General features: G+C 59.3%; 2 protein-coding genes across 2 annotated transcripts; both read left to right on the top strand.

The window, feature by feature from the left end:
• Positions 1-3,972: 3,972 nt before the first annotated feature.
• LOC106737668 (WAP four-disulfide core domain protein 2) lies at positions 3,973-6,647 on the top strand. Its single transcript, XM_019492454.2, has 4 exons — positions 3,973-4,049; positions 4,720-4,860; positions 5,600-5,902; positions 6,386-6,647. Exons 1-3 carry the CDS (start codon positions 3,977-3,979, stop codon positions 5,857-5,859), a joined length of 474 nt encoding a protein of 157 aa, XP_019347999.1. The 5' UTR covers positions 3,973-3,976; the 3' UTR covers positions 5,860-5,902; positions 6,386-6,647.
• Positions 6,648-17,342: 10,695 nt separating this feature from the next.
• Positions 17,343-20,271, top strand: LOC132243414 (WAP four-disulfide core domain protein 2-like). Its single transcript, XM_059713103.1, has 5 exons — positions 17,343-17,428; positions 17,807-17,944; positions 18,518-18,712; positions 19,327-19,454; positions 20,027-20,271. The coding sequence occupies exons 1-4, from the start codon at positions 17,356-17,358 to the stop codon at positions 19,410-19,412; spliced, it is 492 nt and encodes a 163-aa protein (XP_059569086.1). The 5' UTR covers positions 17,343-17,355; the 3' UTR covers positions 19,413-19,454; positions 20,027-20,271.
• Positions 20,272-23,682: the final 3,411 nt, after the last annotated feature.

The following is a 23,682-nucleotide window of genomic DNA, read 5'->3' as shown; positions in this document are numbered from 1 at the left end:
TAAGTCTCCCACACCGGTCACAAAGGAGAACTTTATTGATGACAGGGGGTAGGGCGGAAACAGGGTAAAAGGTAGAGCAGTATCATAGAAATCTTACAGGAATATCAAAGGAATGCCATAGAGCAAACCAGGGTGGCTGAGGTAGCCGTTTAAACACGCATCTGAGTTACTGAAGCTAAATATCTAATCGGATCTCGAGTAGCTTACTCACTCGCATCGTCCAGAGGTGGTTGGAGTTTCCTCTGGAGGCAGGGCACTCTTGGAGTATGCGGTGATGAGGAGAGAGCCAGGCTCAGATTCACCTGGATGACCGCATGGCTAATGGCTGACCACCCCTTCTTCTTGGACCAAGCCCTTAAATAACCTCTCTGACCTCAGCAGCCCGGTCCAATCGAAGCTGCCAATACTGGCCACAAACCGACCAATCTCCCAAAGTATCCCTGGCTACCTGGGCCCGCGCAGGGCCGGGTCTTTCCCCCCTGCCCAGGTGACTAGAGCATCGCCTCCCAGGCACCAGGCTTTTGTCATGCAGACCAGGTGGGAGATCCCCGCCCTGAAGGATTCAACAGCAGCCTCCCAGGCTAGTGGAGACAGATCTCTGGAGAGGGGCACTGACGGTGGCATTTCTGCCACAGTAACCACCCCTTCCCCTCCACCCCAGCGTCTGCTGCTGACCATTCTTTCTTCCAGCTATACTCTTTGGCCTCCACTTGCATGCTTCATGCTGAGGTCCTCCTTCCTATGTTGTTTGTGTGTTGCCTTAGCTCTTTGCAGTCTTCTAGTTCAGCTTCTTCTGGGTTTTTTTTCCTCCAGCTTCTGCAGTCTGGCATTTGTTATCTCAGCCTCTTGGCACAATCTAACGGCCTCTTCCAAATTCAGTTCAAGCTCCTCTAGCAGTTTTTTTCCTGAGGCTTGTATCCCTTATCCCCAATACTGTCTGGTCTCTGATCATGGACTCTTTTAAGTCTCCAAAGTTGCATGTCTGACTCAGTTGTCTGAGGTCTTTGACAAATGCCGCTATTGTCTCACATTCTCCCTGCTCTCTCGTGTGGAAATTAAACCGTTCGAAGGTTTTATTTTGTTCGGGTGTACAGTATTCCTGAAACGTTTTTATTACTGTACCATAGCTTTTCTGTTCTGCTTCTGACCAGTCTAGGCTAATACAGTTTTCTGCTGCATTGTGGAACAGCTTTAACTCCTCAGGAATTCTGGGATGCTCAATTTTTTTGTCTTTCTTCTTACTCCAGTCATGGTACCATGTGTTGTTCTCAAAAGACCAAGGGGTTAAGCTTATAAATGATGAAGCAGGAACGTCTACATGTGCATAATTGCTGCCACAGTAACTTGGGTTACTGCGCAGTACGGGTGCGTGTCTGCACTTGCGCACCTGTACTGCATGGTAACTGGAAATGTGTACTGACCTGGACGTGAATTTGCTACCTACATTATGTAGGTAGCAAATTTATGCCCGTTTAGTTACTGCACAGTAAGGCATGTGTAGAGGCCTCGCTGTGCAGTAACACTGTGTGTGTGGACTGACTTGGGAGTAACTTTACTCCCATATCGGCGCACATGCAACCTTACTGCACTGTAATGCCTATAAGTGTAGACACCGGTCTAAAAACTGCTTACTGCACAGCAAGTTTCTAGGGGTGTGCGAAGCGGGCCGTATTCGATTCAGATTCGGATCCGACCTGAATCAGGGGCAGTGATTCGTCTCGTTGATTTGAATGACTGTCCCGGATTTGACTCCGCCGAATCCAAGTCTGAAGATTCGATGCTGATTTGGAGAATCAGTGATTCAGACATAGACACAGCTTTAAAAGTTTTTTCTACATACCTTGAGGTACCAGCGCAGCTCGTGATCACTTCGATGCTGGGGCACATGGAGCATCCCACAGGAGTGCAAGGGGGCCTCCATGTGCTTGGCAGCAAACCCGGCAGTGGACTGAAAGTACTTCTGTTCCACTTCCGGGCCTGCTGGGGAGCACGCTGGGGGGCCTCCCTATGCCTCCCTGGCTTGGCAACTGGCTGCAGGGGGACCCCGGGTGCAGCCCCCAGACCTAGGAGGCAGCAGTCACTGAGCCAGGGGAGGTATGGGGGCGGGGGGGGCCCAGTGCATTTCCCGGCAGACCAGGCAATGGCCCAGAAGTACTTCCAGTCCATTTCTGGGTCTGCTGCTCAGCGCGACTGGGATTCAGAGATTCGGCCACCAAATTGGGCCAAATCCCCACAGCATCAATTTGGGGGCCAAAGCTGCTCACAGCCCTCTAAGTTACTGCACAGAAAGTTACTGTGCAGTAAATGCACGCACAGACACACCCAGCTTGTTTACTCGGAGAGCAATGCCTTGCCTACAGATCTGCTGTTCCCTTCTCCACCCCAGACAAATGTACCAACGTATACACCGGTAGACACGGTCCTTTGGGTAAAGGTGTTATCTTTTATTAGAACAACTGCATAGACCAACTTTTGTTACACCACCTAAAGTCGGTCTAATCAGAGATATCACCTTTACCTAAAGAACCTTGTCTACCTACGTCCTGAGACCAACACGGCTACAGCCAACAACGTACACATAGCACTCAAGGATATCCACACAGGGCCCGGCTCCTCTTGCTCCCACCTCCACCTTTCCCGCCAGGCTCCTGCCACGTGTGGCCTCGGTGCAATGCCCAACCTGTGCCATCTCAGGGCCCATCTCCCAGCACTGTGCCATCCTGCCACCTCCCCTCCCACCTCCGGCGCCATGGGCAAAGTCCCAGACCCTGTGTCCAGCGCAGCCGGGCTGGGCACATCTGGAAAGTGCTGCACTAAAGTCAATGTAAAGCAATGGGCTCAGGGACCCATGGGAACTTGTGGCCCTGGCACTGTGGAACTGCAAACAGCTGGGTGGGGTTCAGGGCCTTGGCGTGTAGGCAGGGCTGGGCTGGGCAGGGGCCCCGGGCTCCTGCTAATGCAGGAAGGGAAAGGAAGCAAGAAGAGCCCTTGCGAAGTTCACCTCTGCTTGGTTTGCATTTGGGTGTTGCAGGAATCACACGGATGGGACACACAACCGCCTCCAAGCGTCATGCACAGGGGAGGCTGCAAGGGAGGCGGGCGTCTGGCCCCATCATCATGTGCATCTTGCTCAGGGACGCTGGCGTTCCCCCAACCTGCCCAGACGCTGGGTCTGAAGCAACGGGGCCATAGGCAGAGCTGTCATTGGAGCTGAGCTGAAAACATGGCCGTGACCCTCCCTGCCTTACACAACCGCTCTGCCGAGATCTTGACCCAGCTTCCAGCAGCTTCTGGGGCAGGCACCAAACCCCAAAGCGCTACTGAGCCTTTGGACCCCACATGCAGAGGCCGCGCAGGAAGACGGGGCCGCCGGGGTCGTGCAGCCCGGGACAGCACAGCCCGGTCAGCCAGGGGAGTTAACGGACTTGCCTTCTCGAGCTGACCCCTGCCAAAGGCCAGAGGCACGTGGCCCAGACCGGTCCCCAAAGCCGCCCCACGCAGACGCCTCCAGAACTGGGGTGGGAGATCCCCTGGCACTTGTGAGGCCCGGCCGGCTGGCTCTCCCAGGCCCTGCGCCCTCGTGAAGGACAGCTCGGTAACAGCAGCCCTGCCGACCGGCTGGTCCCCAGCCGCTGCGCTCCGTATTGGGAGTCACCTCACCCGCTGGCCACGGACCAGGTCCGGGCGAGGTGACCACAGTGGGAGCCCAGTGCTCGGTGCCTCCTGCATTGGTCCCCGGCCCAAAGCACGCGCCAATGTACGGAGACGTGTGGGAGCAGGATGGTGCTCTGCAGCATTAGGGTTCCTGTAACTGGGAGGCACCAGCACTGCCGCCTCCGCCCGGGGAGCGGCTGCTTCCTTGTTCCCCCTGGGACGGGCAGGAGCTGCACTGGGGTGTTGTGAAAGGCCCCCCGGGCTGGCAGGACGGTATATAGCCCAGCCACCCCGGTGCTCGGCACTGCAGCACGGCGGCACCATGAAGTCAGGCGGCCTCCTCCTGCTGGCAGGGCTCCTGGTCCTCTGTGCCCAGCTCCAGCCTGTGTCTCCACGTGAGTACTTTGCCCATTCGGTCCTCCCCACCCCTATGGGCTGTTCCCCCTCTCAGCCCTCGCGGCACCCCATGCTGCACCCCTCCCTGCCCCTCTCCCGGACATGGCCATCCTGTCCCCACCACCCGCCAGGGGCCAGGCTCTGCTGCTGCTCCCGCACGGACCCCAATGCCCCAGGCATGGTACATGGCACAGCCTTCAGGTCCTGTACTTCAGGTCTGTCGAGGGCTTGCTCAGCGCCCTGCAGCTCCCAGCTGCTCGTGCCCAGTGCAGGACTGATGCCAAAGCCCAGAGATGCCCCATCCCAGCGCCGGCTGGAGCCCCCCCAGGGATCTCTGGGCTGGCGATGCTTTGGACACAAAGAGCAGGAGGGGACAGATTTGGACGCCCCGAGCTCTGCGCCCAGTGCTTCAGACAAGAAGAGTGCTGTGCGCTGCCCCCAGCCCCACCTGGGACATCTCAGTGCTGCCGACATCCTGCGCCAAGGAAGCTGGGACATTGCCCCGTGGTTCCCCAGATGCCACGGTGCTGCCGCCCCCACCCCACTCTTCCCCCTGCTGCACAAACCAACCGCTGGTGCCACTTGTGGCTTTCACATCCCAGCGTGGCCCTGCTGAACTAGGGCAGCCCCTGTGTCGCCAGGGACTCACACTCGTTTTTCCCATTCCAGAGAAGCCTGGACGCTGTCCTATTAGGAAAGTAATAAGACCTTGGCCCTGCATTCAGCAATGCAACAACGACTTTTGGTGCCACAGAACACTGAAGTGTTGCCGCTACGGCTGCCACAGATTGTGCATGACTCCCCGTTTCGGTGAGAGGCAGCTCCTCCACGCTGGGGGGTTGCAGAGGGAGCCCCGGGTCCTGCCCCAGCACAGCACGGCCGGCCGGCCAGGCGCATGGGCTCCCTGTGGGCAGGACGAAGGAGCTGAATGGCAAGGAGCCAGGGCCTGTGTGAGAGATGCCTGGAGCGATGCTGGAGCCCAGCAGCCCACAGCCTGGCCCAGGGCAGGGGCTAGAGATGGGGGACGTGGGCTGGGGGTCTCAGGGCTGGGACTTTCCCAAGCCTGGGGGAGACGCCACGCGCACTCCCGCTGGAGAGTCTTGGGCATGCAGTGGCAGCCCAGATCTCTGGCGGCGATCTCGGGCTGCCCCAGGAAGGGATGCCCCTGCAGATGCTCCCGGGCAGGTGGTGCTCCTCCAGCCCTGCGGACCACGGACCCCACACCACAGCCACGGCCACAGGGGGAACAAGCGCACCAGGGGGGCGGGTTTGGGGGAGCCCAGCCACTGGCCCCTGGAAACCTCTGACGTGCCTCCCGTCCACAAGACCAGTTTTACAACCCGCCCCTCGTCCTGTTCTTCAGGAGCTGGGACATCGCCCCATGGTGCCCAGCTCTCATGGTGATGCTGTCCCCCTCCCCCCACTCTGTCCCGTGCCACTCACAGGAGCCATCGGTGCCACTTGTGGCCTCCACGCTGCAGGTGGTCCCCTGCTGACCTTGGGCAGCCCCGGGGTTGCCAGGGGCTCAGAGAGACGTCTTCTGTTCCAGGGAGGGCCGGAGACTACCCCTCACTAGCCACAGCCGGAGACTACCCCTCGCTAGCCACAGCTGGAGACTACCCCTCGCTAGCCACAGCTGGAGACTACCCCGTGGCACCCGCAGCCAATGACTACCCCGTGGCACCCACAGCCAGAGAGTACCCCATGGCACCCGCAACTGGAGAGTTTCCCGTGATAGTTGCAGGGGCTGCAGGGAACTGCGGTCCTGGACGCAACAGCGGCCCTGAGTGCCAAACAGAGAATAAGTGATGCAGCAAAGGCTGCGGTGAGGTCTGCATGGATCACAGTCAAGGTGAGGGGCAGCTCTGTGCTGGGGGCGAGGGCTGCACAGGGACCCCCCCCCCCATCTTGGGGCTCCCTGCAGGCGGGAGGAAGGGGCTGAATGGCGAGGATCCAGGGCCCGTGTGAGAGATGCCTGGAGTGATGCTGGAGCCCAGCAGACCCCAGCCTGGCCCAAGGGGTCCCTGTGCCCGGCCGAGCTGCCCCTGGGGCAGGGGCTTGGTGATCTCACAACCGAGACTATCCCAAGCCTGGGTGAAACACCGCACTCACTCCTGCTAGAGAGCTGCGGGTACGCAGCGCCAGCCCAGAGCTCAGCACCAGCCCAGGCTCTGGCGGGGATCTCGGGCTGCCCCGGGCAGGGATGCCCCGTGGTTGCTCCCAAGCGAGAGGTGCTGCTCCTGCCCTGTGGACCAGGGGGATGAGGGCACCCGGGGGTGGGGGGGAGCCTGGCCATCAGCCCCTGGGAACCTCTGGCCTGTCTCCACTCCACCAGGCCTTGCCCATCACCTGGGAGCCTGTGCATGACGGCACCACGGCCTTCTGCCCAACGCAATGACGACCCCGAGGCCTCCAAGTTCCCAGACTCTGCTACGGGATGAGACCTTCCACCATCGCTTTTGCCGCCCCCATTCCTGCTGCCAGCCCGGCTCTCCCAGCCCCGAGGTCTGCCTGGTGCATGGGGCATCCTCTGCCCAGGCCGGGCTCAGGCTCTGTGCTTTGCTTCCTCCCCTCTAAATAAACAAGTCCTGCATGAACCTGCCCTGTCTTGTGCCCTTGCCTTGGAGCCAGCACCGCCCTTGCCACAGCCTGCGCCCCTCAGTCCCTGCTCCCGAGACCTGTGGGCTGCCAGGGCATGAGTTGCCAGTGCTGCCACGGGGACCTCGTTCAGAGCCTCCCTGTCCTCAGCCCACACTCCCTGTCTGCGGGCAGCCCTGGTCCTGCAGGCAGGCAGAGAGGGGACGCCCTTGCTCCGGCGTCCACAGCCAGCCAAACTCCCGGCACCCCTGGCAGGAGGGTGGCAGATGTGAGGCCTGTAGCAGGCCAGTTGGGGAAGCTCCTGCGTTGAGCCTCCCGCCTCCCCACGCCTGTCCACATGTCAGACTCCACGTGACTCCCCAGGGATGCCTAAGCCCTGGCAGACCCCCTCTCGAGCCCCACCGCAGAGTCCGGGGGTAACGTGTGCTGCCACCACCCCGAGAGGGGACTGTCTCGGTCCTGTGTCCTCAGGGAAACATAGGCCTAATAGTCCTACAGGTACTCAACCCAATGCAAGCACTTGGGGCTCCTTCCTAAGTTGGGGGCCAAAAAGGATAGTCTTCTTTAGTCCGCAGACCCAAGGGGACTCCTAGGTGTAACTAAACCCACCCCTCAATAAGCCTCCTACGCCAGTCACAAAGGAGAACTGTACTGGTTACACAGGGTAGGGTTAGACTAGGGTAAGCGGTAGAGCACTATCAAGGGATTACCACTGAGCAAAGCACTCTGGCCGAGGTCGCCGTTTGATGCACAAATGCATCACTGGGAGCTGACTAGCTCGCTAGAAACACTCACGAGTATCATCCAGGAGACGGTAGAGATCTGGCTCGGAGATTTCCAGAGAGAGAGCGTTTCGGATGGATCAGACTCTCTCCCTGTGCCCTGGTGTTTGGGCCGTGCTGGAAAAATGGCTTCTCCCCTTCTCCTTGGCCCAGGCCCTTATATCGCCTTTCTGACTCCAGCAGCCCAGTCCAAGAGAAGCCAGCAGTGTTGGCCAAAACCATCCGATTTAAACCGCATCACTGGTTACCTGGGCCGAGGAGCAGGGGCTTTTCCTTCCCCCACTCAGGTGAGCAGAGGGACCCCCCCTCAGCACCAGGCTTTTGTCACATAGGCAGGTAGGACAATCCCCACTACCTCAGGAGCTCGACCCCCGTGTCCCAAGCTGACCGGGACAGGTCTCTGGAGAGAGACACAGACGGTGGCCTTTCTGCCACAAGGACAGGCCCAGTGCTAGTGGCACACAGCGTGGCCTGCCACATGCATGGACAGGGGCTCACGGTAGATGCAAGAAGCTGCCTCTGTGGGGTGGGAGGCCCTGGTGTTCACCTTCCCATGGGATACTCTGGGGGCAGGTGGGCTGGAGCCCTCTGGGGCAGGCAGCCAGGCCACAGCAGCACCCCCAGCCCTGGAGCTCACCAGGAAAGGTTGCGGGGAGCCCGGCCACTGGCCCTGGGAACCTCTGACCTACAAGGCAGAGGCTGGGACCCGGCCCTGCGGCCACCCCAGCCCGGCTGCAGAGTCCAGCCTGGCTGCCTCCTTCAGAGCCCTGCAGCAAGCAGAGGAAAAGGGGACAACAGAGTCCTTGGGACAAATAATAAAAACACAGGAGTGGCAGTGCTGGTCTGCAGTTCATAATAGAAGGGCCAAGGGGAGACACCAAGCAGAGCGCACCAGACAGCGCCCACTGGCCCTCAAACGAGTCCACAGAGCCAGCGGACGCTGCCCGGTGAGACTCTGCTCGGGGATGGGAGTGATGTAGAGCAAGGACTGTGGCCCCGCACTCCCCAGGACCCTCTGGGCCAGAGCCTCCTTCCCAGTCCTGTACATGCCATCTTGGCCAGTGCAGGAGGAGGTTGCGCAGAGGTGCCAGGCCTTGGGAGGCCACGGGCAGGGAGCGCGTGAATAAAGAGGTGCAGGGAGACGTGCAGCCAGGACCTCGGCGGGAGGCTGTGGAGGAGGTGGTGCCAGGGCTGAAGCCAGGTGCGCTCCAGGTAGGTGTGCACCAGTGTCTCCCTCTGTCCACAAAAGGGGAGGCATTGGGGGCGTCCATGAACTGCGCCAGATACATGCCCATGGCCACAACTCCACGGAGGAGCCACCAGCTGAGGTCTCGGTGGCTCTTGGGATCAGAGCGAAGCGCGGCTGGTCCAGTGGGCACCCGCGCCCCTGCAGTTGATTGTCTGAACTGAGACTTTCTTCTCCTTAGCCCGGTTTTGTAGGTGCTAATTGATGCTCGTTAAGTCATTACATAGTAGCTATGTCTTGTGTGTTGAGCTGGTCCCTGAGTGAATCAGGATTGATTGATTGATTGAGTGGAAACTGGGAACACAGCGGCTGAGCAGCCAACCCCGCAGCGGTGTCTCCCCCCCCCCCCCCGCCGCCCAGGACAGACAGACGCAGCCAGTCCCGCAGCACCCCGACACCAGTTCTGCTTGTCCGCAGCTTGAGGGGCAGTTCCCTCAAACCCCTACACCGATCTCCTCGACACTTGGCTGGCTTTGTGGCCTCAGCAAAAGCCACCACCCCTGCAGCTGTTGTGGCAGAAATGCCACCGTCAGTGCCCCTCTCCAGAGCTCTGTCTCTGCCAGGGTGAGGGACTGGTGTTCAATCCCTCCGGGCGGGGAACATCCTCCCTGCCTACATGACAGGGGCCTGGTCCTGGGAGGTGATGCTCTGCTCACCTGGGGGGAAGGGAAAAGCCCCGCCCACGGCCCAGGTAGCCAGGGATGCTTTTTAAAGTGGTCAGTTTGTGGCCAGTATTGGCAGCTTGGATTGGACCAGGCTGCTGAGGTCAGAGAGGTTATTTAAGGGCCCAGGCCAGGAAGAAGGCAGCCATTAGCCATGTGGTCATCCAGGTGAATCTGAACCTGGCTCTCTCCTCATCACCGCATGCTCCAAGAGTGCCCTGCCTCCAGAGGAAACTCCAACCACCTCTGGACGATGCGAGTAAGCTACTCGAGCTCCGATTAGATATTTAGCTTACAGCAACTCAGATGCGTTTAAACGGCTACCTCAGCCCCCCTGGTTTGCTCTATGGGATTCCTTTGATATTCCTTGATATTCCTCTGATACTGCTCTACCTTTTACCCTGTTTCTGCCCTACCCCTGTCATCAATAAAGTTCTCCTTGTGACCGGTGTGGGAGACTTATTGAGGGGGGGGTCTAAATTATGCCGAGGAGGCCCCTTAGGTCGGTGGACTAAGGGAGGCTTCCCTAATCAGCCCCGGACTTGGGAAGTGCCCCAAGTGCCTGTATTGGGTCTAGGACCCATTGGACGATCAGGCCTGCGTTCTCCAAGGTGCGCAGAGCCAGAAGTGAGTCCAGAGCCTTGGATGGTGGCAGCGGGAACCCCAGGCTAGCGGGTGTGCTCCAGGGAAGGGGTCGGCCGGACGGGAGGCACCCCAGGGAGGCACTCGGAGCCTGGGAGGGGGTCGGGCGCAGGGAGGTGGGCGGCTCAATGCAGGAGCACCCCCTACTGGCCCGCCACACATGGTGGCAGTGGTGGGATCCAAATACCCTGCTGTATTTGAGGCACAATTTGGGAAAAGGAATAGAGTCACTGAAATCCCTTGAGCAAACAATTTCTAATTTGGCATCGGGTCGACTGGATAGTGTAGAGAGTCAGGATGGAGGACGAGTATGTCCGGATGATCGTGCCTGAACTGAAAGAACTGGCAAAAGATAGAGGCCTTCATGTGAACAGAGGGCTAAAGAAGGAAGAGCTGGTTAAACTCTTGTGCACCAGCAAGTCAGAACAAGTGTCAGCTTCATGCCCGACAACTCCGGAGTCTGAGCCAGAAACACACTCCCGCTCGTCAAGTCCGGAGGCTGCGGAGAGATCACCCCCTGAGGGGGAGCGGCAGAGACTCCATGAGCTGGAGCTGCAAAGGATGGAGTTGGAAGAAAAGAGGGAACAACGACAGCTGGAGGAGAAAAAGCTGGAAGCCCAGCGTGAGAAGGAACAACGACAGCTAGAAGTGAAAAGGCTGTATCTGGAGGCCCAGCATGAGAGGGAACAATGACAGCTGGAGGAGAAGAGGATGGAGAGGGAAGCCGGGTTGGAGGCACAAAAGATGGAGCACGAGCAGAAAAAGCTCGATGCTCAGCTCCATCTGCAAACTAACAGGGGAAATGCGAACCCTCCGCAAGCGTCTGGGGAACACCCCAACCTGGACATCTCCGCCTTCGCTCGCTACCGAGAGGGAGACGATCCTGCGGTGTTCCTAAGCAACTTCGAAAGACAAGCCTAGCGGTGCAAGGTGCCGGAGGAAAAGATCATGATGTACTTGTCTGCTCTGGTAGAAGGTGACATGGCGGTGATCCTGAACAGCCTGCCCTCAGACGCAGCTGATGACTATAATGCCTTCAAAGCTGCTGTGTCCAAACGGTTCAAGTTAGGACCAGAGTATTTTCGGAAGAAATTCCGGAATGCGCGCCCACAACCTGGAAAGTCATTGACTGATTATAGGGCCCTGTTGGACGACACATACATTAAATGGTTAACCGAAGCCAAGGTTGACAATTTAGATAAGGCAAGCCATCTCCTGGTGCTGCAACAATTCTATTATTGCTGTCCGAGAGAGGTTAAGACCCTGGTCAGGGACAGGGACCCCAAAAATGTTCATGAGGCCGCAGAAATTGCAGACCGACTGTTGCTAAACCGTGAGAAGCCTCCCTACTCTGGGAAGGAGCAAAAAGGGGTCCAAAGAGGGGGGAAGGGAGGCCCAGGTCAAAAAGGGAAGAGAGGGCCACCTCCTGCCGAGCGCACGGCGGCCCCAGATTCGGACAAACCACCCAATTCGGAAAAGAGGGGGTGCTATAACTGCGGGGAGCAGGGCCACATCAAGCCCAACTGCCCAAAGCTAAGCACTAGACCCAGGCCCGTCAGGCGTGCAACAGCCGTGAGCAGCGAGGGGGAGGGCCGGAGCCACTCTGAGGAGAGTGTCTGTTGCTACAGGATCACAAACTCGGAGGAGGTGATGGCCCCCCACCGGACCATGATCACAGTGAAGGGGAGGACCCTTGTGGGGGAACTGGACACGGGGGCCAGTGTGACACTGATTAGTTCCAACCTGGTCTCACCTGCAGACATAATCCCGGGGAAGACCCTCACTATTCAAGGAGTGGGGCCCCCACCTCTGAAGGTACCGGTATTCTGTGCCCCCGTCGTGTGGAACGACTGTGCAACGTACCTGGAAATGGGGGTACCGGAAGGGGCTGCGGTCCCCATCCTGGTGGGACGGGATCTTATAGAGCAGGAAGCCCAGCTCCGGAGGTGGGAACAGATCCAAGAGCCAAAGCCCCGCACCGTTCATGCAGAGCAGGAAGGCTAAAGAAGGGGGGTTAGAAAATCCCCAGGAAAAAGCCAAACCATTGGCCGCAGGGGAAGGGACCCCTGCAGACGGCGATTGCACCCTGGTCCCGGAGGGAACGAGCAACCCCCAAGGGTGGGTTAAGTGACAGTCCCGGGGAGGTGTGTATTCCGTCAGTGGCAGAGGGAGGTGAGAGTAGCGGGGAGGAGACCCAGGAAGTCCCTGTGGGTGAGCGTGCACCCCCTGCTGGAGCACCTGAGCTCCCTGCTGATTGCCTAGCTGGGCAAGAGGAGTTCAAGCGGGAGGTCCTGGAGGACCCCAGCTTGGAGGGACTCCGGCAGATGGCTCAGGAGCAAGAGACTGAGTTCACTCCGGACAAGAGGGAACAGGTGGTCTGGGATAAGGGGCTTCTCTATCGGTTGTGGGTGCCGAAGAACCATGCCGAGACCAGGGAGCCCCAGCGCCAGCTCATTGTACCCCGGAAATACAGACAGCAATTGCTTGCCATCACGGCACACTCTTCACTCTTTGATGATTTTTTCCAGTATTTTCACAGGGATAGAGGTAAGACTGACTGGCCTAAAGTTACCCGGCTCACCCCTTCTCCCCTCCTTAAAAATGGGCACCACATTGGCCCTTTCCAGTCCTCAGGGACCTGACCGGAGCTCCATGAGTGCTCAAACAGCCGTGCCAGCGGCTCAGCAATGACATGGATGTCATCCCTCTGCTCTACTCGGCCCTGGTGAGACCACAGCCGGAGTACCGCATCCAGTTCTGGGCACCGCACTTCAGGAAGGATGTGGAAAAAATCAAGACAGTCGCAAGGAGGGCCGTATGCATGATTAGAGGCCTAGAGACCAGGTCCTATGCAGAGAGGCTGAGGGACTCATGACTGTTCAGCATGGAGAAGAGAAGACTCAGAGGGGACTTGGTGGCTGCCCATAAGTATATCAAGGATGTACATCAGGGCCTGAGAGAGCATCTTGATGCCTACCTTACTGGGGTGATCTAATCCCAGTGGCCTTTCCTGCCCCATGATCAGTAAGGCCCCTAAAAGCTATGAAACTATGAATGGGAATGGAGATGATTTCCAAGCTTTTCTGAAGCTCTCCTGCGTAGTTGGGAAGGATATCTGGAGTTGCGTGTAGTAGTCAGAGGACTGCAGATGTTCACTCCTCTGGCAATGACGTTGTGTTTCTTGCACAGGCCTAGGAAACATACGTTGAGTTTGGCTTCTTTCTTCTTCATGTTGACAAGTTTCCATTTCAAATGGCAACATTTGATATTGAGTTGGTCGAATACAAAATATCACATCTACCCAAGTAGCCCGTGCGCCTACGTCCTTAGACCAACACGGCTACAGCCAACAGCCTGCCCAGAGCCCCTGCGTTCTCAGCCCTCACGGGTTCGGTTCTTCTTCGGGCCCTTGTTCAGTCGTCCCCAGCTCTGTGTCATTGCCAAAGCCCTCTCTCGTTTCTTGTTGCTTCGATGTTAGCTCTGTTTCCTTTGGTGAATCTCGTGTTGCTGCTTCTTCTCTCCCCTTTATGAGATGCAAGTATCGTCGGCTCCATCTTAACACCTGTCCTTCCGGTGCAAAACCTCTCTAGGCTCTGGGAGCTGCTTGATGGGAAGCTAGTGCTTTTTGCTTCCCCGTTCGTCCATCTGAAATAGGCATCGTATCTTTGCTGTGTACCATTTTTGTTGGAGGTTGCAGAATTTGGTAATGCTTTCACATCTTGCTTTTCATTTTGATGAACACCGTCCACAAGATTTGGCAACCTGGTTTTGAGCTTCCTGCTCAACAGCATTTCTGCTGGGGACAATCCATGTTTCATGGGTGTTGCCTGTAATTTAAGAGGGACAGGGAAACAGCAGCGTGTGAATCCATAGCTTCTTCACTACGTGTGCTCCATTTTCCACCCGACCATTGGATTGTGGGCATTTAGGACTGGAAGCCTTGCAAGGCAATCCGTATTGGTTTGCAAGCTCTTTAAACTCAAGGCAGCTGAGTTAAGGTCCCTTGGACAAGGGGAACATTTGTTGGAGCATGTGTGGTGGGAGTATTTGGTTCTCTTAGTTCTGTCTTGCGCTCACTTGATAGTGTCCCTATGCCTTGACAATCACCATAAAACTCTTCTTCTGTGTTCTTGCTGGCTAGTCCCATGATGGCATCCATTCTCGTCATCAAACCTAGAGTGTGACATGTTTGCGACCCAACAGCTGGCGCCAGCTTTCCCGGGGCCGTTACAAACCGAACTTTTACTATATTACCTTTGTGTCTAACATGCAGTGCACAAACCCCCTGGGCTGCAATCACGTTCCCAGTGTATGCTCTGAGTCTCACTTCCTCATTCTCATCGGACACAGGTTTCATTTTCAGTTATTGAATAATGTGTTCTGGTATTACATTGACCTGTGCCCCCGCATCTAATTTAAAAGTTACCATTAGTCCATTGCTGTCCAGGGTGACTGTCGAATCCACAGAAGAAGGAACTTCTTCTCGCATTGTGCCAAAGAGGAATGCTCCCTATTCCTCATAGCTTAGAGCGTGCACCTGCTGTTTCTGGTGTGGTGCATCCTGCTCCGCTCTGCAAACTCTTGCAAAGTGATTGAATCTTTTGTGTTTGTTGCAGCGCTTACCAAATGCAAGGTATCGCATGAGTTTGTGGTAACCACCTCTTCCCCCCCACCCCAGCGTCTGCTGCTGACCATTCTTTCTTCCAGCTATACTCTTTGGCCTCCACTTGCATGCTTCATGCTGAGGTCCTCCTTCCTATGTTGTTTGTGTGTTGCCTTAGCTCTTTGCAGCCTTTTAGTTCAGCTTTTTCTGGTTTTTCCTCCAGCTTCTGCAGTGTGGCATTTGTTATCTCAGCCTCTTGGCACAATCTAACGGCCTCTTCCAAACTAAGCTCAGGCTCCTCTAGCAGTTTTTTTCCTGAGGCTTTTATCCCTTATCCCCAATACTGTCTGGTCTCTGATCATGGACTCTTTTAAGTCTCCAAAGTTGCATGTCTGGCTCAGTTGTCTGAGGTCTTTGACAAATGCCGCTATTATCTCACATTCTCCCTGCTGTCTCGTGTGGAAATTAAACCGTTTGAAGGTTTTATTTTGTTCAGGTGTACAGTATTCCTCAACTTTTTTATTACTGTACCATAGCTTTTCTGTTCTGCTTCTGACCACTGTAGACTATTATAAAGAGACAGAGCTTCTGGGCCCACTACCTTTAAAAAATAGCTCCCTTGAGTGGATCTCCTTCTTTGTAGCTCCAATGGCCATCATATATACAGTAAAGCTCATCTTAAATTTCTTCTAGGTTTCTGCTGCATTCCTATTCAGTTTTAAGTCCTCAGGAATTCTGAGATGTTCCATTATTTTGCTTTCTTCATATTCCAGTATTGGTACCACGTGTTGTTCTCAAAAGACCAAGGAATTAAGCTTATAAATTATAAAATGGGCATGTCTGCATGTGCACAGTTGCTGCCACAGTAACTTAAGTTACTGCACGGTAACCTAAAGTTTCTTTACTCCGAAGTTGGTGCGCACACAGTATTACTGCACTGTAATGCCTGTAAGTGTAGACGCTGGTCTAAGAACTGCTTATTGTACATTAAGTTACTGCACAGAAAGTTACTGTGCAGTACATGCACGCGCAGACGCACCCAGCTTGTTTACTCGGAGAGCAATGCCTTGCCTACAGATCTGCCGTTCCTTCCTGCACCCCAGGCAAATGTACCAACGTCTACATAGGCAGACGAGATTCTTTGCGTAAAGCCGATGTCTTTTATTAGAACAACTACACAGACCAACTTGTATTAGACCAACTAGAGTCGGTCTAACAAGAGATAACACCTTTACCCAAAGAACCTTGTCTGCTTCTGTTCTTAGCCCAAGGTGACTACAGCCAACACCTTATACATAACATGGGGCAGGGGGGCACACCTCATGGCCTGTTTAGGTCCCTTCTGACCCTAAGCACTGTGAAAATCTTAAAGAGATCCACACAGCGCCCAGTTCCTCTTGCTCCCACCTCCACCTTTCCCGCCAGGCCTGCTACTTGTCGCCTAACCTGTGCCATCTCAGGGCCCATCTCCCTGCACGGTGCCATCCTGCCACCTCCCCTCCTGCCTCCGGGGCCATGGGCAAAGCCCCAGACCCTGTGTCCAGCACAGCTGGGCTGGGCACTTCTGGAAAGTGCTGCACTAAGGTCAATGGAAGCAATGGGCTGATTGCCACGGGAGTTTGTGGCGCTGGCACTTGGCAGCTGCAAACAGCTGGGTGGGGTTCAGGGCCTTGGCGCGGAGACAAGGCTGGGCTGGGCGGGGCCCAAGTCACCTGCTAGACATGCAACAAGGGAAGGAGAGCAAGCAGAGCTCTTGAGAGGTCGACCTGTATTTGGACTGCTTTTGGGTGGTGCAGGAATCAAATGGATGTGACACACAAACAGCTCCAGGCGTGATGAGCCCAAGAGGCTGCAGGGCAAGGAGGGCATCTGGCAGCTGCCCCGTGTGCACATTGCTCAGGGACGCTGGCGTCCCCCCGACCTGGCCAGATGCTGGGTCTGAAGCAATGGGGCCGTAGGCAGAGCTGTCATTGGAGCTGAGCTGAAAACACGGCCGTGACCTTCCCTGCCTTACACAACTGCTCTGCCGAGGCCTTGGCCCAGCTTCCAGCACCTTCTGGGGCAGGCACCAAACCCCAAAGCACTACCGAGCCTTTGGACCCCGCGTGCAGATGCAGCGCAGGAACACGGGGCCACTGGGGGTCATACGGCCCAGGACAGCACAGCCCGGTCAGCTGGAGGACCTAAGGGACTTGCCTTTTTCCATACAACGCCTGCCAAAGGCCAGGGGCACATGGCAGCGACCAGTCCCCAGAGCCGTCATGCACGGACACCTCCCGAACAAGGGTGTGAGATCCTCCGGCAGTCGTGCAGCCTGGACGGACGGCTCTCCCAGGCCCTGCACCCGCAGAAGGGACAGCTCGGTAACAGCGGTCCTGCCAACCCGGCCAGGCCATGTCCACGGCCACGGCCACGGCCACGGCCACGGCCACGTGCTGGAGGCCCCTCACCCAGTAGCCACGGAGCAGGTCCAGGCCGAGGTGGCCATGGTGGGAGCTCAGTGACTGGTGGCTGCACTGGCCTCTGGCCCAAAGCACAGGCCGGTGTGCAGAGACGTGTGGGAGCAGGATGGTGCTCTGCAGCCTGTCATTAGGGTACTCGTTACTGGGAGGCACCAGCACTGCCGCCTCCGCCCAGGGAGCAGCTGCTTCCTTGTTCCCCCTGGGAAGGGCAGGAGCTGCGCTGGGGCATTGTGCAAGGCCCCCCCCCGGGCTGGCGGGACAGTATATAGCCCAGCCACCCCGGTGCTCGGCACTGCAGCACGGCAGCACCATGAAGTCGGGCGGCCTCCTCCTGCTGGCAGGGCTCCTGGTCCTCTGTGCCCAGCTCCAGCCTGCGTCTCCACGTGAGTACTCTGCCCATTCGGTCCTCCCCACCCCTATGGGCTGTTCCCCCTCTCAGCCCTCGCGGCACCCCACGCGGCACCCCTCCCTGCCCTCTCCCAGACATGGCCATCCAGTCTCCACCACGCACCAGGGGTCCCCGGGCTGCCCAGGGCAGGGCTGTGCCCCTGCTGCTCCCGCAGGGACCCCAATGCCCCTGCACGGCCCATGACGCAGCCCCATGGTGCCTGACGGCCACCGCGCAGCCGTCCCTACTCCGCTCTGCCCCACGCCATGCACAGGAGCCATCAGTGCCACTGGTGGCCTCCACGCCGCAGCTTGACCCCGAGCTAGGGCACCCCGGAGCTGCCAGCGGCTCAGAGACACGTGTCCTGTTGCAGAAAAGCCTGGAACCTGCCCCGTGATACTCCCGGACCTCAAGTGGCCCTGCCTTCTGACGTGCAGCAATGACTCCACGTGCTTCGAAGGGAAGAAGTGCTGCAACCTGGGCTGCAACAAGATCTGCTTGTTTCCCAACAGTGAGAGGCAGCTCCGTGCTGGCGGTGGGGGCTGCAGAGGGAGCCCGGGTCCTGCCCCGGCGCAGCCACGGCCGGCCGGCCAGGCGCATGGGGCTCCCTGCGGGCGGGGGGAAGGAGCTGAATGGCGAGGAGCCAGGGCCCATGCCAGAGATGCCTGGAGCGATGCTGGAGCCCAGCAGTCCCCGGCCTGGCTCAAAGCAGCGAGCTCCGGCTGCCCCGGGCAGGGATGCCCCTGCAGATGCTCCTGCTTCCCTGCAGACCGAGGCCCTCCCATGGCAGCCACGGGCACAGCGGGAATGAGGGCGCCCGGGTGCAGAGGGGAACCCGGCCATTGGCCCCTGAGAGCCCCAGACCCGTCTCCCCTCTGCAGGGACTAGTTTTATGCCCGGAGGAGCCGGGACATTGCCCTGTGGTGCCCAGCTGCCACAGCGCTGCCCTCCCCGCCCCACTCTGCCCCGTGCTGCACGCACAAGCTGTCGGTGCCACTTGTGGCCTCCACGCCACAGCTGGACCCCGCTGAGCTACGGCAGCCCCGGGGTCAGCAGGGGCTCAGAGACACGTGCTCTCTTCCAGACAAGCCCGGATACTGCCCCGGTGGATTGGACCAGATCCCTGGGCCCTGCTTTAACTTCTGCGTTGGCGACTATCAATGCTATGGACCAGCGAAATGCTGTTCTTTCGGCTGCAGCAAGATCTGCCTGCTACCCTTTACATCACCTCGGGGAATAGCACACCCGGGCCGTGGCCCAGTGCAGATACATTCGGATGGTAAGGTGCACGAGGGCTCCCTATGGGAGGGGGAAGGTGGACCTAAACAGCACGGAGCCAGCGCCATGCTAGAGACGCCTGGAGCGATGCTGGAGCCCAGCAGCCCCGGCCTGGCCCAGCGCAGAGGCTGGACATGGGGCACGCAGGCAGGGGGTCCCTGTGCACGGCCGAGCTGCCCCTGGGGAGCCCTGGGCACACGGTGCCAGCGCAGAGCTCAGCACCAGCCCAGACTCTGGCAGCGATCTGGGGCTGCCCTGGGCAGGGATGCCCTTGCGGATGCTCCTGGGCGAGTGGTGCTCCTCCTGCCCTGTGGACCGAGGGCCTCGCATTGCAGCCACGGGCACAGGAGGACGAGAGCACCAGGACTGGCTGGGGGAGCCCAGCCACTGGCCCCTGGGAACCTCTGACCTACCTTCCCTCTACCTCTACTACTGACGATTTGCCCTTGTCCTGTTCCAATTGAGCTGGGACATTGCCCCGTGGTGCCCTGGCTGCCACAGTGATGCCATCCCCGTGCCACACACAGGAACCATCAGTGCCCCTTGTTGTGCCCTGCTGAGCTTAGGCGGCCGCGGGGCTGCCGGGGCTCAGAGCCGTGTGCTCTGTTGTTGCAGAGAGCTCTGCAGACTACCCCTCACTACACGCGGCCAGCTGTGGGCCTGGGTACAACGGCCCTGGGTGCGCCAAAGAGGAGAAGTGATGCGGCCAAGGCTGCGGTGAAGTCTGCATGGACCTCGTTCAGGTGAGGGTTACTCTGTGCTGGGGCTGGGGGCTGCAGAGGCAGCCCCGGGTCCTGCCCGGCACAGCCACGTCCGGCCGTCAGGCGCGTGGGGCTCCCTGCGGCGGGGGAGGAAGGAGCTGAATGGCAAAGATCCAGGTCCCATGCTAGAGATGCCTGGAGCGATGCTGGAGCTCAGCAGCCCCCGGCGTGGCCCAGGGCAGAGGCTGGACATGGGGGGACGCAGGCTGGGGGTCCCTGTTGCTGGCTGAGCTGCCCCTGGGGCAGGGGCTTGGTGGTCTCGCAGCTGGGGCTACCCCAAGCCTGGGTGAGACGCTGCACTCGCTGCCACGGGAGAGCTGCAGGCACGCAGCGCCAGCCCAGAGCTCAGCACCAGCCCAGGCTCTGGCAGCGATCTCGGGCTGCCCCAGGCAGGGATGCCCCTGCGGCTGCTCCCGGGTCAGAGGTGCTGCTCCTGCCCTGCGGACCGAGGGCTTTGCATCACAGCCACGGGCACGGGGGAATGAGGGCGCCTGGCGTGGGGGGGAGCCTGGCCACCAACCCCTGGGAACCTCTGCCCCGTCTCGCCTCCACAGGGACTAGCCCATCGCCTGGGAGCCCGTGCGTGACAGACGGCACTGCGACCTTGTGCCCAATGTGATGACGACCCTGAGGCCCCAAGTACCCAGACTCTGCTACAGGACGAGACCTTCCACTGTCGCCTTTGCCGTCCCCATTCCTGCTGCAGCCCAGCTCTCGCAGCCCCAGCTCTGCCCAGGCCGGGCTCAGGCTCTGCGCTTTGCTCCCTCCCCTCTGAATAAACGAGTCCTGCAGGAACCTGCCCTGCCGCGTGCCCCTGCCTTGCAGCCAGCGCCGCCCTTGCCACAGCCTGCGCCCCTCAGTCCCTGCTCCCGAGACCTGTGGGCTGCCAGGGCATGAGCTGCCAGTGCTGCCACGGGGACCTTGCTCAGAGCCTCCTTGTCCTCAGCCCACACTCCCTGTCTGCGGGCAGCACCGGTCGTGCAGGCAGGCCAAGAGGGGACGCCCTGGCCCCAGCGTCCACACCCAGCCAAGCTCCTGGGATCTGACGGGAGGGTGGCAGATGTGAGGACAGCTCTGGTGCTTGCAGCGCACAACGTGGCCTGCCACATGCATGGACAGGGGCCCACACTGCCTCTGTGGGCGGGAGGCACCGCGTTCACCTTCCCATGGGACGCTCTGGGGACATGTGGGCTGGAGCCCTCCGAGGCAGGCAGCCAGGCCCTGGCACCACCCCCGCGGTGCCCAGCAGAGCCCAGCCCTGGAGCGGGGAAGGGCCGGGAGCAGTGTCTGGAGACCTGGCAGAGCTGCGCCTTTCCCAGCATGCGCCGGCGGCTTCCCTGCAGAGCTGCGTGCGCCTCCCCCTGCACCTCCCTGGTGCCACCGCCGGCTCCAGCAAGCGCCAGGACCGGCCCCCATGGGCAGGGCCAGCGCCAGCCCAGGAGACCAGGGCATCGTGAGCCTGGGGCTGGGTGCAGGTCCCTGGACTTCTGCGTGCCCCTCTACTCAGCACCCCACAGCAACCCCTCTCCTCCGCACCTCTCCCGGCCTCGGAGCAGGGACCGGATGCCCTGGCCTTGCCTTTGGGCTGGAGAGTGGCAGGCACAGCACCGCAGGCAGCGGGCACCAGGTCCCCAGCGGAGCTGGGGCCAGCAGAGAAACTCCAGCCTGTGGCTCATTGAAGAGAAAGGGGCTCCGGGCAGGCCCCCAGCTCCCCGCCGGGTGGACGTCTGCACAGCTGGCCTGGGGGACCCAGCACCGCTGCGTCCAAAGCCAGGGGCTGCTGAGAAGCGGCACGCCGGGCTTCAGCCTGGGGTTTGCCACTAGGCAGGGAAAGGCCTCGGGCTCCGGCCGCCCCAGCCCCAGGAAGCGCTGCCCCTGCCCAGTGCCCAGTGCCCGTCAGAGGGGCATAAGAAGAGTGCCAAGGGGGCACACCAAGCAGACCGCATCGGGCAGCGCCCACTGGCCCTCGAGCGAGGCCAGGCAGCCAGCAGACACTGCCCAGTGATACTCTTCTCGGAGACGGGACTATTGAAAAGTCTCAGTTCTCAAAGAGATCGTAGGGCCACCCCGGTCGGGTGGCCGATGTTGATGCCGGCGTCCGGCTGGTTGCCAGACAGATGTCGATGTTGGTTTCTGAACAACAAAAAAATTCTTCGGGGGCCGCCGCTGTTTCTATTGGGTGGCCGGGCTCCCGACATTTAAATAAACATTACGGGGGACAACTCAAAGAAAAACAGGGTGTGCACGTGGGGGGTCAAAGGTTCAAAACGAGTGCTCCCCTGGGGGACACTGAGCAGAGCACCCCGAACAGCGCCCACCGGCCCACAAACTGCTTTAGCTTGCCGGCGGCTACTGCCCAGTGGTGCTCTGCCCAGAGACGGGCACGAAGTACACCAAGGAAAAACGCCCCGAGGTGACCGGGAGCCTTCCCGGCCAGAGCCTCCTTCCTGGATAGCCAGATAACGAGCTTGGCTAGAGCCAGGAGGAGGTTGACCAGTTGGTCCCGGGCCTTGGTGGGGCGACGGATGGGGAGTGCGTAAACCAAAAGGTGCGGGGAATAGTGCAGCCAGAACTTGAGCAAGAGGTTCTGGAGAAGGAGGTGCAGGGGCTGCAGCCTGGCGCACTCGAGGACCAGGTGCGTCAGGGTCTCCCTCTGGTCGCAAAAGGGGCACCGGTCGGAGACCGTGTCGACTTGCGCCAGATACACGCGCGTCGCGACGGCCCCGTGAAGGAGCTGCCAGCCTAGGTCCCCGGCGGCTCTCAGGACGAGCTCCGAGTAGACGCTGAGCCACCGAGGACCGTCGGCTACGCCCTCACCAAAGTAGTCCCGCCATTTGGTGTCTTGGCGGGACGCGAGGGCGGCGTGATGGATCGTCCTGTGGACGAGCGTGTAGAGCTGGCGCCGGTGGGCCGTCGAAAAGCGGACCGGCGGGGTGTCCCCCAGCCTGCAGAGGTGGTGAGGGGCGGACTTCTCGGAGACGGGAATGAAGTAGGGCAAGGAAAGCAGCCCTGCAGGTCCTGGGGACCCTCATGCCCAGAGCCTCCTGCCCGGCCAGGTGCACGCCAGCTTGGCCCGCCAGGACGAGGTTGCATGCAGGTCCCAGGCCTTGGGAGGCCACGGGCGGGGAGTGCGTGAATAAAGAGGTGCAGGGAGACGTGCAGCCAGGACCTCGGCGGGAGGCCGTGGAGGAGGCGGCGCTGGGGCTCCAGCTGGCGTGTGCCAGGGTCTCCCTCGGCCCCACCACCGGCACCCCTCTCCTGCCCAGGCAGGACCTGCTCCGGGACCAGGGGACATGGCTCTGGGGATGCAGGAGCCCCAGCAAGGGGGGCTGGCAGCACCAGGCAGGAGGGGGCAGGGTGTCACGGGGGGCCTTCTTGGGGCCGATTTGCCTTTGGCCCTCCCACCCCTTTCTGGGCCAACCATGAGCCAAGATGAACATGAGCCTGCAGTGCGATGCTGCGGCTAGTAAAGCCACCAAAACGCTGGCTTGCATCCAGAGATGCTTCTCAAGCAAATCCTGGGACGTCATTCTCCCCTTGTACTCGGCCTTGGTGAGGCCACAGCTGGAGTACTGCGTCCAGTTTTGGGCTCCACAATTCAAAAAGGATGTGGAGAAGCTTGAGAGAGTCCAGAGAAGAGCCACGCGCATGATCAGAGGTCAGGGAAGCAGACCCTACGATGACAGGCTGAGAGCCCTGGGGCTCTTTAGCCTGGAAAAGCGCAGGCTCAGGGGTGATCTGGTGGCCACCTACAAGTTTATCAGGGGTGACCACCAGGATCTGGGGGAACGTTTGTTCACCAGAGCGCCCCAAGGGATGACGAGGTCGAATGGTCACAAACTACTACAAGATCGTTTCAGGCTGGACATAAGGAAGAATTTCTTTACTGTCCGAGCCCCCAAGGTCTGGAACAGCCTGCCACCGGAGGTTGTTCAAGCGCCTTCATTGCACACCTTCAAGATGAAACTGGATGCTTATCTTGCTGGGATCCTATGACCCCAGCTGACTTCCTGCCCTTTGGGCAGGGGGCTGGACTCGATGATCTTCCGAGGTCCCTTCCAGCCCTAATGCCTATGAAACCTATGAAACCGCGCGCCTTCTCAGCTGCCATGCCTTGTTGTCATCTAATTCATGATCTTAATTAGGCAGGAGGCTGCCCATTTTTCTTGCCCCGATGCCAGGGGGTGCTATCTGCAGCTCCGTACCCCCC

The sequence above is a fragment of the Alligator mississippiensis genome, chromosome 9 (genome assembly GCF_030867095.1).
Source record: "Alligator mississippiensis isolate rAllMis1 chromosome 9, rAllMis1, whole genome shotgun sequence".
Classification (NCBI taxonomy): domain Eukaryota; kingdom Metazoa; phylum Chordata; order Crocodylia; family Alligatoridae; genus Alligator; species Alligator mississippiensis.
Note: the sequence above shows the minus strand (reverse complement) of the source record. Positions and strands in the feature narration are given on the sequence as shown.

Excerpts from the sequence above, each read along its gene's own strand:
- LOC106737668 (XM_019492454.2), top strand. The coding sequence starts at position 3,977 with ATGAAGTCAGGCGGCCTCCTCCTGCTGGCAGGGCTCCTGGTCCTCTGT. Across the intron at positions 4,050-4,719 it reads GCTCCAGCCTGTGTCTCCAC|AGAAGCCTGGACGCTGTCCT; the intron begins GTGAGTACTTTG and ends TTCCCATTCCAG. Across the intron at positions 4,861-5,599 it reads GTGCATGACTCCCCGTTTCG|GGAGGGCCGGAGACTACCCC; the intron begins GTGAGAGGCAGC and ends CTTCTGTTCCAG.
- LOC132243414 (XM_059713103.1), top strand. The coding sequence starts at position 17,356 with ATGAAGTCGGGCGGCCTCCTCCTGCTGGCAGGGCTCCTGGTCCTCTGT. Across the intron at positions 17,429-17,806 it reads GCTCCAGCCTGCGTCTCCAC|AAAAGCCTGGAACCTGCCCC; the intron begins GTGAGTACTCTG and ends GTCCTGTTGCAG. Across the intron at positions 17,945-18,517 it reads GATCTGCTTGTTTCCCAACA|ACAAGCCCGGATACTGCCCC; the intron begins GTGAGAGGCAGC and ends GCTCTCTTCCAG.